The sequence below is a fragment of the Bos mutus genome, chromosome 27 (genome assembly GCF_027580195.1).
Source record: "Bos mutus isolate GX-2022 chromosome 27, NWIPB_WYAK_1.1, whole genome shotgun sequence".
Lineage (NCBI taxonomy): Eukaryota > Metazoa > Chordata > Mammalia > Artiodactyla > Bovidae > Bos > Bos mutus.
Genome location: NC_091643.1, coordinates 38,745,909 through 38,761,016, shown reverse-complemented (window position 1 = coordinate 38,761,016; position 15,108 = coordinate 38,745,909). Strand labels below are relative to the sequence as shown.

At 47.3% G+C, this 15,108-nt stretch overlaps 1 protein-coding gene across 6 annotated transcripts in view; it reads left to right on the top strand.

Moving 5' to 3' along the window:
* Window positions 1-15,108, top strand: part of MCPH1 (microcephalin 1) — a 232,036-nt gene that overhangs the window by 41,497 nt on the left and 175,431 nt on the right. For all 6 annotated transcript variants that reach the window (XM_070364262.1, XM_005886929.2, XM_070364264.1 and 3 more), the window contains one exon: window positions 2,432-2,541. In XM_070364262.1, coding sequence (XP_070220363.1) covers window positions 2,432-2,541 — 110 coding nt within the window. The remainder of the gene's footprint in view (window positions 1-2,431; window positions 2,542-15,108) is intronic.

Here is a 15,108-nt window from a genome sequence, read left to right as displayed (position 1 = left end):
GCAGACAGCAAGGGTCTCCAGGAGGTGGGGGAGCCAGGACGCTGGGGGTCGGCGTCTGCTCACTGAACTGCGGCAAGGAGTGGGATCGACCTGTTCTCTCCTTTCTTGGCCCTTTCAGCTACTTGCAGTTCACTGATGACATCCTTAAAGAAGACATGAGTCAATGACTGTAGCTCTTTGTGAACTGATACTTTAACATAACCACATAAATCATTTGCTGATATCAGTCTGTGACTGCGTGATGGTGAAAGCATGTCATTAGCAATGTTTGTCTTAGGTGTTAAGTGACAATGCGCATTCTGGACCTTTATGTCTACAGAACACTTTGTTGTTATTTAGTCACTAAGTCATATTTGACTCTGTGACCCCAGGAACTGTAGCCCGCCAGGCTCCTCTGTCCATAGGATTCTCCAGGCAAGAATACTAGAGTGGGTTGCCATTTCTTTCTCCAGGGGACCTTCCCGACCCAGGGGTTGAACCCATCTCCTGCATAGGCAGGCAGAATTGTTTACCACTGAGCCACCTGGGAAGCCCACAGAATGCTTTACAACCTATTTTCCTGTTCTCGGCTAGAATTGAGGCAAAATGAATAAAAGTAAGAAACTTGGCATAGCCAGATCTTAGCACATGCTACTGTGTACAGAATACCCTCTCACATGGCCGCTAACCCATTCGCTCCACGTAAAGTGTCTAGCTGCTGAAACCTTCCCCAGGGTTGGGCAGTCACCTGGGGCTGGAAAAGGACTAGGGGGACAGGGCAGAAATCCAAGACTGCTGGGGGCGTGGTGGGATCCACATGTGACTGGTTTGAGCCTCCGAAGGAGTCCAGTATTAGGGTCTGTAGGTGGTTTAGAACCTGACCTTAGAGCATCTAGGGGGCCCGAGTTGCAAATGACTAGTTTGAATTCAACAAAATGCTTAACCATTGTTGTTCTGCATTTTGTCGTCACTGAGCTAAACCCTCAGTTTTGAAGGAAGAGTTGAACGTTTCCAGCCAGACTCACCAAACTTCATTATATCTGTTTTGTCAGAGTGTCCTATTTTATTGGAAGTACTTACGGCAGTCACTCTCATGTTACATGACTTTTAATTCCCGATGGCTCTTAAATCCTCTAATCCTTATGTTTTGTTCATTTCTGTCTGTCTACATTGTTGCAAGCTCCCTAAGAAAGAAGAAAGAGTTAGTCACTCAGTGGTGTCTGAGCCTTTGCAACCCCATGGACTGTAGCCTACCAGGCTCCTCTGTCCATGGGATTTTCCAGAATACTGGAGTGGGGTGCCATTTCCTTCTAAGGATGGGGCAATATCTGTGTGTCTAAACATCTTCAGTGGGCAGCTCCTGAGTGTAGATACCTTGTTGACAAGCGTGTTGGCATCCAAGGGTGATGGCATTTCAGGTAGGCGGTGGCTGGGCCCCGAGTGTCGCCCAAGGCTGCCGAGTGCCCTTCATGTCAGAGTGTGCGCTACCCTACTGAAACCGTGTATGTTGTGGCTGGTCTGCTGAGTGCCTCAAAATGCCGGTAAAGTCACACAGCAGGCAGGCTCTTTGGGGCAGAGAGAGTGAAATCAAGGAGCATGATCTGAAGCTGCAGCTGTAGGTGAATCAGTTAAATAACTCACACTCCACTTTTGGTTACTTAGCATTTCTACACCATTTAGCGTCTGACGAAGCCTCATTTGACGTGATGAATACGTCACTTTTTGGCTTGTGTGTCTTCGGGACAAGAGTTTGGTCTGAGGTGTAAGCTTGTGGGGCGTAAAATCACCATCTCTCATTTATATAGATTGTAACCTGAAACTTCGTACCAAAGGCTGTTTTCTAGAGTAACTCAGACTTGCCCCAGAGCTAAGATTTATTTCCTCTAATACAGAACTGCCTTCTCGGAGAAGCTGGTTTTTGATCATTAGATCAAAACTGAAGAATCGGAGTTTGAATAATACATAAAGTTTAGGCATCTTTTTTTTTTTAATTGTTTATTTGACTGTGCAGGGTCTCAGCTGTGGCATGAGAACACTTGGTTGCAGCACGTGGGATCCAGTTGCCTGCGAGGGATGGTGCACGGGCCGCCCATGCTGGGAGCTGGGTGTCTTAGCCATCGGACCAGCACAGGAGTCCCTGTGGGCGTCATGGTGCTCATCAGGCCATCAGTTGGACAAGCGGGGTTCTGTGGAACTAGTGCATTGTCACGTGACAGGCACGGTTGTTTCTGACCCTTGAGTTGTGAATTCCTTGGGATATGGGAGCATAATCAGTGGAATGTTATAACTAGACCTCAAAGAGCAAGCCGTATGCAGTGTTTATTGTCAAAGACTATACTTTCTTGTTGCCAGAATAAGTGAATTAATTAAAAAAAATTTATTCGGCTTAAGTTGCATTAGTATTTCAGGCCACGTAAACTTGTAGCTAATCTTCAATCCGCTTGGGTTTTAGGTGTGAAAAGCGGACCAACAAGGCACAGTGTTGTGGCCGGCTCACGGAAAGGCTGCCAGGACCTCCTCAGACTGCGGGAGGAATCCAGGAAGAAGGGGAGAGGCCAGGAGGTCAGTGTGTGCAAACATTGTCTTAAACTTTCCGCTGCTGCCGTGCCGTGATGTTCTGCCCTGGGTTAATGCCACATAAACTACTCTGTCCAGCTTGCGTTTGATTTTTTTAAAAATTAATTATGGGTGGATGTTGGGAAACTCTGACAGTAAAACCAAGAGCATTGCTTACATTCAGGACAGAGTTACTACTTGGGGAGCCAACCTCCTTGCGCCCTTTGCCAGGGCATTTCTCGCTTGTAAAAACGCCACCAGCTTCCCTCGAGCAGAGAGCGTTGGCCGAGCCAGCAATTGTTGTTCTATAATCTGAGTAGTAAACAGCCACTAGGTAGGAGGTGAAGAACCCGGCCATCTGGGATTTGTGAGCTGCTCACGGCCTGACCCGAAGCCGTTGGAGGGAACAGTTTTGCTGCTGAGATTCGGGTCTTCTGAGGCTGCAGCCTGGGAACCTGCTTGCACGCCGCGCTCTCTCTCTCTCTCTCTCTCTCCCCCCCCCTCCCACTGTCTCAGAGCAGTACTGAGTTCTGAGGCCCACACGCTGAGGCTCACATGGGCCACTCCAGGAGGACTTTACACTTCTTGATCCTTCAACATCTGCTCTCACGGCCGAGCTCTTGAATTAGCCCTTTGTTATCCTGTGCCACGTTTTTATGAGGCCAAGAAACTATAATAGAGTGAAACTTGAAATCCAAGTGACACGACAGCTGCAGCGATAAGCATGCGGCGATCAGGAAGGAGCCAGTTTTTAGGGGGAGCCACAGATTCACAGGGAAAGAAACTGTCAAGCCCCCCTGACACGTGTGAAGCCCCCCGGGCCGCTGGCTCCCGTGTCATGACTGGGTGACCGCCCTGAGCCTGGCGCAGCTTGCAGATGTGCCTGGCCCGGCCACCCTGTCCTGGTGCCCCTGTGGTGAGCCGGTGGCCTGCGACCGCACCCAGGATGGGTTTCCGTGCCCCGGTCTTCTTCCTCAGTGCGACGTGGCCACTAGCCTTTCCTTGGGAAAAACTAGGGCCAGAGCCGGGCCAGCACTCACTCCTCTGATACTTGTTATGTGCGCACTCTGTCCTGCCCTGCTCCTTCCCGTGGGTCCCGTCCACCCTGAAGGGGACTGGCCCCTACTGGTTCCACGGGAAAGAATCTCCTGGAGGGCCTCCCCGCCTCCCGTATTCCTAGTCTCTCTCTCACCCCTCTTACCCTTTGGGAACCATGTTTTATGTTCATGAGTCTGTATGTTGTAAATAAATTCATTTGCGTCGTATTTTAGATTCCACAGATAAGTGATATACTATGGTATTTGTCTTTTTCTGTCTGACTTCACTCAGTATGATTATCTCCAGGTCCGTCCGTGCTCCTGCAAAACGGCATTATTTCATTCTTTTTTATGGCTGAGTATTACATTTACATACACACACTCACACCACACAACCTCTTTATTCATTCAGTCTCTGGGTTGGGAAGATCCTGGAGGAGAAAATGGCATCCGGCTCCAGTATTCTTGCCGGAAGAATTCCTGGACAGAGGAGCCTGGCAGGCTACAGTCCATGGGGTCACCAAGAGTTGGACAGAACGGAGCGACTAGGCACAGCACATTATATATACATACACGCACACACACCATACAACCGCTTTATCTGTTCATCTGTCAGTAGACATGTAGATTGCTTCCACGTCCTGGCTGCTGCAAACAGCACTGCAGTGAACACTGGGGTGTGTGTATCTTTGCGTATTACAATTTTCTCTGCATGTATGCTCAGAAGCGGTTACTTTACGTTTAGTTTTTGAGGAACCTCCATGCTGTTCTCCATCGTGGCTGCGCCAGTTTACCTTCCCACCAGCAGTGTGGGAGGGTTCCCTTTTCTCCACACCGTCTCCAGCATTTATTGTTTCTAGACTTCTTGATGATGGGGATTCTGGCAGGTGTGAGGTGATAACTCCTTGTGGTTTTGATTCACATTTCTCTAGTAATGAGTGATGTTGAGTCTCTCTTCGTGTGCCTCTTGGCCACCTGGATGTCTTCTCTGGAGACATGTCTATTTGGGTCTGATCCCCCTGCAAGACTCTAAGTGGCAGGACTCTCTCGGGTTCTACCTGAGACCTTCTGAGTTGGTGTTTCCTGTGAAAGCCCCCATCCAGTACAGTCTCCCACCTCAGGAAGGAACTTGGCTACCAGCACAGAGGGTTTACCTTGTCTTCCTCAGGGCAGAGGACACAACCCGGATTTCCAGTCTTCCACAGACCTTTGTCCTGATCTGTTACTCTTGTCCTCATTCACTGCACAGCCTTTTCTCTAATGAATCAAGCGCTCATCATGCCTGAGGGCAGTGGCCCCCTGCTTTGTCCCATCTCAGGGATCTGAAGTTGTTGGAGTACCTGACTCACACCCTTAGACATCCTGATGTCTTTAATATGAGGTGCATCTTGGGCACTAGAATTCTTAAAGATTCCTCCTAAGCTAATTCTAATATGAAACAGAGTTTGGAACCACTGTTATGCCTTAGGGACTATGTCTGGTGTCTGGTATAGTTCAAACAAGCAATTTATCTTGGAAGAAGTTCTGTTTGTTTCTGAACTCTTCTCATATAAACTGATTTTATTCTTTAGACTTTTAAGAAAACAAGAACAAAAACAAAATCCTGGTTTTATTTGCTTAATGGCTAAGTATTTTAGAAGTGTGAATTTAGGTAGCAATATAGAGATGAATGGTCATGGTTTATCACTGTACAGGTTAAAACCAAGAGCAATAACAACGTTTTTAAAATTCAATTTAAAATTTTAAAGATAGAATTTCCTGGCAGTTTTTGAGATGTTTGAATATGAGCGTGGGGAGGAGTGTTTATATTGGTATCTTATGTGATAGCAAGTCAGCAAAAGCACTTGAGTTTAGTTGCCTGGAGTTAAAAGCTTACTATGAAGTGAGAGTTGTAGTGGTGAATTAAATACAGGTCTCAGATCTGTGACTTACCAATGAAATGTTAGTCTTAAGGGTTATGCTAGTATCCAGTCATGTCTGTTTTCCCCCACCAAAACTGAGGTCTTACCTGCTTGTTTTCATTCCTTATCAGATTTCAAGACAACCGGGTGTTAAACTGAAATTTCAGACTTTTTAACATAGTCATGTTTTTATGTATAAATATATATTTAAGGGATTAGATTCCATCAAGCGCAACAATTGTTTTCAGTTTAAAAAAAAAAAATCTTGCAACTGGATTTAACATTGAATAAAGCAGTTTTCCTCATAGCTCAGTTAGTAAAGAGTCTGTCTGCAATGCAGGAGACCCGGGTTCCATTCCTGGATCAGGAAGATCCCCTGGAGAAGGAAATGGCAACCCCCTCCAGTATTCTTGCCTGGAGAATCCCATGGACAGAAGAGCCTGGCGGGCTACAGTCCATGGGGTCGCGAGAGTTGGACACGACTAGTGACTAAACCACAAAGCAGCTTTACAGGAAATATCTTTGATCTGCTAATGCCTCTACTGGAACAGAGAATTCTTGTGTAGAATATAGGATCGTATTTTTGTGTTTCCACATGAGAGCTAGCATCCGTACTGTTTCTGTAGTTATGAAAATGGTTTAAAACACATGTGTCTCAGGACCCTGATGATCTTTTTTAATCTTAAACTTGAGGTAACACCTGCAGGTAGGGTGATGTCCTTTCTGGGCAGCCCTGCAGAGCAAGCCTGTGAGGCTGTGAATCCTGAGTTCTGTACAGTATAACAGGGTGGAAATCAGGGAGCCTGTGGGTATGGGTCCCGCCTGGGTAGGGGAGTAGCCTGGAGAGGATGTGGTGCATCCCACAGTTTGGGCGGATGCCTCTCATCCTCGGTTGCTTCTGTTGTCAGCCTGCTCCAGAGTCGCAGACTTGCGGTCTTCCCTCTACTTTGGAGAATTCTCATTTCTCTTACTTCTGGGGATCTACCCCATGTGTTACCTGAGCCTTCTGTGTCCCATGCCTCATGATTTTTCTGTATTTGTATATATCTTTCCTTTTTCATCTCCTTATTTCGTCCTGGGTATCTTCTCTTTTACCCTTCCCCCTATAGAGGTCTGTTTTTATTGTTGTTGTCAGTCACTAAGTCGTGTCCGACTCTTTGCGACCCCATGGACTGCAGCATGCCAGGTTTCCCTGTTCTTTCTGTATCTCCTGGAGCTTGCTCAAACTCATGTCCATTGAGTCATGGTGCCATCCAACAATCTCATCCTCTGTCACCCCCTTCTCCTCCTGCCATCAGTCTTTCCTAGCATCAGGGTCTTTTCCAGTTGGCTCTTTGCATCAGGTGACCAGAGTATTGAACCTACAGTATCAGTCCTTCCAATGAATATTCAGGATTGATTTCCTTTAGGATTGACTGGTTTGATCTCCTTGCAGTCCAAGGGACTCTCAAGAGTCTTCTCCAACATCACAGTTCGAAATCATTAATTCTTTGATGCTCAGTCTTCTTTAGGGTTCAGCTTTCACATTTGCCAACAAAGGTCCGTCTAGTCAAAGCTGTGGTTTTTCCACGAGTCATGTATGGATGTGAAAGTGAAAGTCTTTCAGTCGTTTCTGACTCTTTGCAACCTCATGGACTGGGAATTCTCCAGGCCAGAATACTGGAATGTGTAGCCTTTCCCTTCTCCAGGGGGTCTTCCCAACCCACGGATCAAACCCAGGTCTCCACATTGCAGGCAGATTCTTTACCAGCTGAGCCACATAGAAAGCATGGATGTGAGAGTTGGACTATAAAGAAAGCTGAGCGCTGAAGAATTGATGCTTTTGAACTGTGGTGTTGGAGAAGACTCTTGAGAGTCCCTTGGACTGCAAGGAGATCCAACCAGTCCATCCTAAAGGAAATCAGTCCTGAATATTCATTGGAAGGACTGATGCTGAAGTTGAAACTCCAATACTTTGGCCTCCTGATGCAAAGAACTGACTTATTTGAAAAGACCCTGATCCTGGGAAAGATTGAAGGAGGGAGGAGAAGGGGATGACAGAGGATGAGATGGTTGGATGGCATCACCGATTCAATGGACATGAGTTTGAATAGCTCTGGGAGTTGGTGATGAACAGGGAAGCCTGGCGTGCTACAGTCCGTGGGGTTGCGAAGAGTTGGAGCTGAACTCACATTTGTACATGACTACTGGAAGAGCCATAGCTTTCACTAGATGGACCTTTGCTGGCAAAGTGGTGTCTGCTTTTTAATACACTGTCTAGATTTGTCATAATTTGTCTTCCAAGGAGCATGCGTCTTTTAATTTCATGGCTGTAGTCACTATCCACAGTGATTTTGGAACCCAAGAAAATATACTCTGTCACTGCTTCCATTGTTTCCCATCTCTTTGCCATGAAGTGATGAGACCAGATTCCATGATCTTGGTGTTTTGAATGTTGAGATTTAAGCCAGCTGTTTTACTCTCCTCCTTCACCCTCACCAAGAGGCTGTCTAGTTCCTCTTCACTTTTGCAATAGGGTAGTGTCATCTGTATATCTGAGGTTATTGATATTTCTCCCAGCAGTCTTGATTCCAGCTTGTGCTTCTTCCAGCCCAGCGTTTCTCAGATGTACTCTGCATAGAAGTTAAATAAGAAGGGTGACAATATACAGCCTTGACGTACTCCTTTTCCTATTTGGAACCATGTCCAGTTCTAACTGTTGCTCCTTGACCCGCATACAGGTTTGTCAGGAGACAGGTCAAGTGGTCTGGTATTCCCATCTCTCTTAAGAATTTTCCACAGTGTGTTGTGACCCACACAGTCAAAGGCTTTAGTGTAAGTCAATGAAGCAGAAGTAGATGTTCTTCTGGAACTCTATTGCTTTTTCTATGATCCAGCAGATGTTGGCAATTTGATCTCTGGTTTCTCTGCCATTTCTAAATCTAGCTTGTACACCTGGAAGTTCTCGGTTCATGTATTGTTGAAACCTGGCTTGAAGGATTTTGAGCATTTCTTTGCTAGCATGTGAAATGAGCACTATTGTGCTATTCTTGGAGAAGGAAATGGCAACCTACTCCAGTATTCTTGCCTAGAGAATCCCATGGACAGAGGAGCCTGGTGGGCTGCTGTCCATGGGGTCTCACAGAGGCAGACACAACTGAAGGACTTAGCATGCCTGCATGCATTGGAGAAGGAAATGGTGACTCACTCCACTGTTCTTGCCTGGAGAATCCCAGGGACGGGGGAGCCAGGTGGGCTGCCGTCTATGGGGTCGCACAGAGTCGGACACGACTGAAGTGACACAGCAGCAGCAGCAGCAGCAGCAGTGCTATTCTTATGATAAACTTATATATTAAGTTTTAAAACTTCTTTGATTGTATTTTTCAGTTCTCATCATTCTATTTGGATTTTTTTAAATTTCCAGTGTTCTGCCAAAATTGTTTATTTCGTTTTTTATTTCTCTGTGCATAATCACATTTGTTTCCAACTCTAAGCCCAGTATCTGGGTCCTCTGGCTTCTTCAGTCTCTGTCTCTATTACCTGTTGTTTCTTTAGTTTTCTGCCGTACGTTCTCTAACACACTTGTTTAGTTTTGGCCTGTTTTCTTGCCGAGAGTTGAGGTAATCTGAGGCCGTGCTCCTCTTGGTGCAGCCAGCTGTCCCCCTGGCTCACCTGCAGGTTTCTCTTCCTCCATGACTCGCTGCCTTCTCAGCTTGGCGGCATCTCCATCAACGTGTCTGTGTCTGGTCCAGCTTCACTGATTGTTCACGGTGGGGAGGTTGTCCTGAACTAGTTAGTCTGTCATTCCTGGACATAATGGGTGAATTTTAATGGCCATTAAAAAAATTTTTTTTTTCTCTAATTAGAGCCGGGATAAATCTTTCTCTGAGAAAAGAACAACAAGAGACCAAGTCAGCAGAATTTTTAAGATGAACATTCAAGTCATTGGTTGCAAAAGACATGTTAACCATCTCTTAAAGAGTTGAAAACAGATATAACTCAATAAAGAATTACAAAATCTGAGAGCTATTATTTCCATTAGAGATTTTTTTGTTTAGTACTCAGTTTTAATGGAAAAAGCCATCTTGTACATTGGTGGGAAACTGTCTTTTTTAGATTTATTACCTTAAATATATGCTTATAAATTTGTTGAACCATTTATTATTTTGAGACTCCAATTGAGCAGTGCCATTACCTCCAAAACCTTAGCTTATAATATGTGGGTCATTGGCAAGGAAATATATTTCTCCCATCTTTTCAGAAGGACAAGCATAAGATGTTATGACAAATCGTAACCTGTTTTCTCTTGCTTGTTTAATGTTGTCAGACATAGAACCCAATGAAGATAAATATAACATTAATGCTAGTTATACAGTAAACATATATGAATATGTGGGATTTTTTTCTCCTCCAAAAGTACATTTGTTATTGTTGTTCAAATACTATCAGCCTTAACACAGTCTTTCTTGTAAGTCATCAACCGGACAAGAAAACACAGCTTCCCTAAGAGGGTCTGTTTTTAAGTCTTGTTTTGGAGCCTTTTGTACCCAACAGGTCTGTCATGAGAGGGCGAATGCTGGGTCAGAGTGTAGGGAGTGTCTAACTGGTTTCATAAGCTTGGAGACTTAGAGCGAAGTGAGGAGCCCAACAGTTAAAATTATACAGGTGCATTTATTACATTTTTGAGTCACTAAGTTATGTCCGACTCTTTGCAACCCCAGGGACTGCAGTGCAGCGGGCCCCTCTGCCCGTGAGATTTCCCAGGCTAGAACACTGGAGGAGTCTGCCTTGCCATCCTCCAGGGTCTCGTCCCAAACCAGGGATTGAACCTGCGTATGTTGTGTCTCCTGCGTTGCCAGGTGGGTTCTTTAACCGCTGTGCCACATGGGAAGCCCGCCCTTAGGACAACAGTGGTTAAAAACAGAGAGAAGGAAGAAAAGACACTACACACCCAATCAAGCACTTAAATTTCTACATCTCTTTTACTGAGTAGAAAACAAATGATGAATAATGACTTGCATATGTTCCAGTAATTGCTTGTTCTCACATATTTTATTAGCCTGTGCGCCTTCCAGGACACAAGCTTTAATCTTTTGATACTCTTCGTAATACAGCATGACACACACAATTGATGTTTTGTAAATATTTACTGAGTGAATAAAGGCTGCATGTATTTCCCTTCTGCTTTTTTGAGTTCTCATCTTACACTCTTCCTAGCGCTTTTAACCATCACCCAGTGACGTCGTGTTCATCATAATCTATCCAGGAAAGAGGGCATCTGCGCCGTCTCGATGTAAACCAGAGCTGATGCTTCCCGGAGCCTCCTCTCCTCCCACAGGCCCCGGGACGAGCTCTCCGCTGCGCTGCTGGAGCCGCTGCTGTTTTGTGAATGTGCTCTTACCCTTTGCAGTAATTCCAGGACCCTGGCTGCCTGCCACTAGATAGTGCGCTTGGCCAGAAGCATGTAATCTTGTGGGTTGTTTTGTTTTTAAAGTTTAACTTTCAAGTTGAAAGAGCCGTTGACTCACCCAAATGACAGGTGATATTTATTTTGTTTCTTGACAAATCTGCACGAGCATGCTGTTATTACCCACTTAGGAGAACTGCCACACTTCCTGAAGGATGACCCCCTCTGTAAACGTCCCTGTAAACAACTGCCCATTGTTCAGACACCCCCCCCACCCCCCAAGAGCAGTAAGATGGGGCCCGCCTCCCGTGGGGGCCTTTGCAGATGGTTTGAGAGAGGAGCTGGCAGAGCCTGCAGGGACTGGGATTTCTGGCACCAGGATCTGTAACTGCTTTGATGAGCCATTCCTGGCAAAGCGCACCCAGAGCTGGCAGTGCAAGGGGCGGGGGGTTGCTCGTTATGACAGGTGTCCAGTCTGCCAGCAGATGCGACTCTGTGAGTCCATCCGACAACCTGCTGCCGCTGGGAGGTGTGACAAGTGCTTGTGGCTCTGTGAGCCTACTGTTGTTTCTTTTTGTGTATGAGAAAAAAATATTTATATAGAAAACATTAGGAAAGAATCTTCACAGAGCACCACCTGTCCTTTCCGGGGCTTTCTGTGCCCGGTGGCTGCTGTGTGCCGCGTTCTAACATGTGCTTCAGAAAGCCTCAGCTGTGCCCCGTCCGGGCGGTGGTGGACGTGAGGGCCACCGGGTCAATGCTGAAGCCACTCTCGTGAGCTCCCAGCGGTCCTCTTGGGCCAGTAAAGGCAGAGGCCGACATAGAGCCCTCCCCATCCCGCCCCCGCCCCCTCCAGAGGTCTGGAGGCAGAGGACACTACGAGGCATCCCGTTAGCATCTGCCGTGGGCGTTCGGGGCACTGGGCAGATTCCAGATTCACGTTCCGGATGTAGTCACAGCTGCTGGTTCCGAAGGTCTAGCTCACTAAATATGACATCTGGAGAATGTTAGCCAAGGGATCGTAACCTTGGTAACCTGGCTTAGAGATATCAAATTAATCTGAGCTGTGCAAAACCTCAAAATAGTAACCTGCTGAAGTGGCGATCTTTAACCCAACAAAATGGATTCTCTGGGAGTAAAGGAGCTGAAGAGAAGGAAAAGACATGCAACTCCGTGTCCCGCCCCTCCTTTTAAATACTTGTTTTTTTCTTTTTCTGATGGCATTTTAAAAAATTTTACATATATATATTAATATAAATTTAATATAAATTTTACATGTATGTATATTTGACCACGCTGTGTGGCATGTGGGACCCTAACCCCCAACCAGGGACTGAGCCTGCACCCACTGCACTGGAGGTAAAAAGTCCTAACCTCCAGGCCACCAGTGTGCACGCCTGCCTAGGGATGTCTGCCTCTGCAACCCCGTGGACTGTAGCCCACCAGCCTTCTCTGTCCATGGGATTCTCCAGCGAGAATACTGGAGTTGGGTGCTGTTTCCTTCCAGGAAATCTTCCCCACCACTGGGTGGAACCCACGTCTCTTACACCTCCTGCATTGGTGGGGGGATTCTTTACCACTCATGCCACCAAGGGAACTCCCTAAATGCTTTCCTCACTGAGCAGCCACTGTGCCAGGGGACTGTTTCTGCCTAATGTGATGACTCCCTCCTGCCCCCACCCTCTTCTCAGACAGTTAGAGATCCAAGCGCATCTCCATCATTCTGTCTCTCTGCCCAGTTTGGAAATATGACTCACTTCTGCCCAGTCAGACGCAAAGGGAAGTCTTGCTGGGAGATTTCTGGAAAGAGCCTCCTGTCACTGGAGACATCCCTGGGAAGACAGCCCCTCCTGCTCCTCTGAGCTCTGTTACAGCTGGACATGCCTCCTGGAAGGGACCGCGTGGGCCAAGGACCCTCCAGAGAGCGGCCCCGGAGAGGGCGGGGAAGGGCCTGCAGACCGCATGGCTTCTCCCCCAACCTCAGTGCGGGTGGGAGCAGTCATCTGCAAGTTGCTAAGGTGCCAGGACGTGCACACGTGGAGACGCACGTGTGTGTCCACAAAGCGTGCGTCCACTTGACACGTGGGTGGTTTTCCCAGCAGGTTTTTCCCAGTCTTCTCTGGAGGAGCAGCGCTGTCCTCTCTTGTCGCAAGAAATGTATCGCTTCTCCTCTCCTTAAATTTGCTCAACTCTTCTCTGTTTGGTTTCAAAGTGACCGCTCTCCAAATAAATACTTACGAATATGAATTATTGGATATTAGTAGTTTAAAAAAAAAAAAAGACGTTAAAACAAGCATTATTCAGATGGAAAGGAATTGAGTGACAGATGAAGCCACAACTCAGAGTCAGTGAGGCATTATTACAGCCTCTTAGAAAATAAAGCTGGAGGCATTTCACATAGATTTTGGCACATGCCTTTGTGGCTTTTGGATATGCGTTGGGATTTAGTGAACGTATCAGTGGTGAGTCAGGATAACATACAATAGCTGTGAATTGGGCAGGCTGGTGTGTAGGGGGGTTCTCAATCTGGCCTTCCTTATCAGTGAATTTCAGTTTTTCAAAAACTTTTCTAAAGATAGGCTGTTTTATTTTTCTGCAGAAATGTCTTCTGCTTTCTACTTCTGAATAAATCCACTATTTGTAATCTAATTCTGTTCATTTTTTTTGAAAAGCACCAAAGGGAATTCCCTGGCGGTCCAGTGGTTAGGACACGGTGCTTTCGCTGCCAAGGGCCTGGGTTCCATTCCTGGCCGGGGCACTGAGATCCCACAAGCCTCTCGATGCAGCCAAAATAAATAAAAATGTGAAAAGGCACCACATCTCTCTCAGCATCGATCAGATTGGGGCTTTTTGCTTTGTTTCCGGTATTTTTTATTTTTTTTTTTTACTGTGTCTCTCCAGCTCACTGGGTGATGTTTTTTAGCACAGAGTTGGGACAACAGATAGCAAACTAGAAATCTGAACCCAGGCTTCGGCTACAGTGTGAGCCCTGAGGTTCAGGGCCAGAGGGGACAGTGTGTGTCTTTGTCTCAGAGTAAAAGCCCTAGCCCAGACATCCCATGAGGTTGCTTTGCCCCCTGCCAAATTTACCCGTTGTTTCCCAAAGGCCAGGCTTTTTGAGTTTAGGATATGTTGAGAGTATATGGTGAAAGAACTCTGCCCTTCACAGGAGCTGAGGCATCTAAGCAAGTTTCTTTCTCAGGCTGCCCGCAAGGGCTGGGATCTGAAGCGGTCCTTACCTGCCTGCGGGTGGCAGCGGGGCTGAAAGACGGTCTCAGGCTGGCCACCCACCCTGGACACCCTTGTCCCGCGGCATGCTGTATGGGCTCAGATGCCTCACGTCACTCTGTGGGCTGCTGTCTGTTGTCCTCTGTCTCAGAGGGGGTGCACAGACAGAGGGGCCCCAGGTGGGGCCTGTGGGAGCCCCGTGGGGCTGCCCTCCCCCGCCCTCCAGTGCATACCCTCCTCCTCTCTGGGACACTGGGGCGGCCCAGGTCCTGTCTCCTCCTCTCTGGGACACTGGGGTGGTCCGGGTCCCGCCTCCTCCTCTCTGGGACACTGGGGCAGCCCGGGTCCCGCCGCCTCCTCTCTGGGACACCGGGGTGGCCCGGATCCCGCCGCCTCCTCTCTGGCACACTGGAGTGGCCCGGGTCCCGCCTCCTTCCTCGCCTGGCCCCTCTTCTCCCTGGAGCCCATTCCTGAGTACAGAAGGGGTTGTGGCACTCCAGTCTAATCTGCGCAGGCTACCAAGATGGAATTCAGCAGACTGGATGGCTCATAAAGAGCATTCTGTAGGCTGAGGTCAAGGCCGGGCGGGTTCAGGGTTAGGCGTGGCCACCTACTGGTTCATGCACGGCTGTCTTCTTACTGGGAGCTGGTATGGCAGACAGGAGGAGAGGCGAAGGGGTCCCTTTCATAAGGCTCCCCCCTCGTGACCTCATAACCCCCAAAGTCCCACCTCCCGACGTTGTCACACTGGGGTTAGGATTCCAACAAAGGAACTTAGGGGGACAGAGGCATTCCATTCTGAGGAGTGTGCTCCTTGCTATTAGGGCTCCATTGCCTCTGGTCCCCAGCACACTCACGGCCAGGAATTGGGTGGAGGCGCTGACCCCTGGCACTTTGAGCGTTTGATGCTAAGTTTGTTAGATAAAGCATCTTAAAATATCATGATTTTTGTGTGTATGTGTTTTTTAACAAATCGGGTATTGATGAATAACTCAGATGTTTTCATTTTCTCTATGCTTTT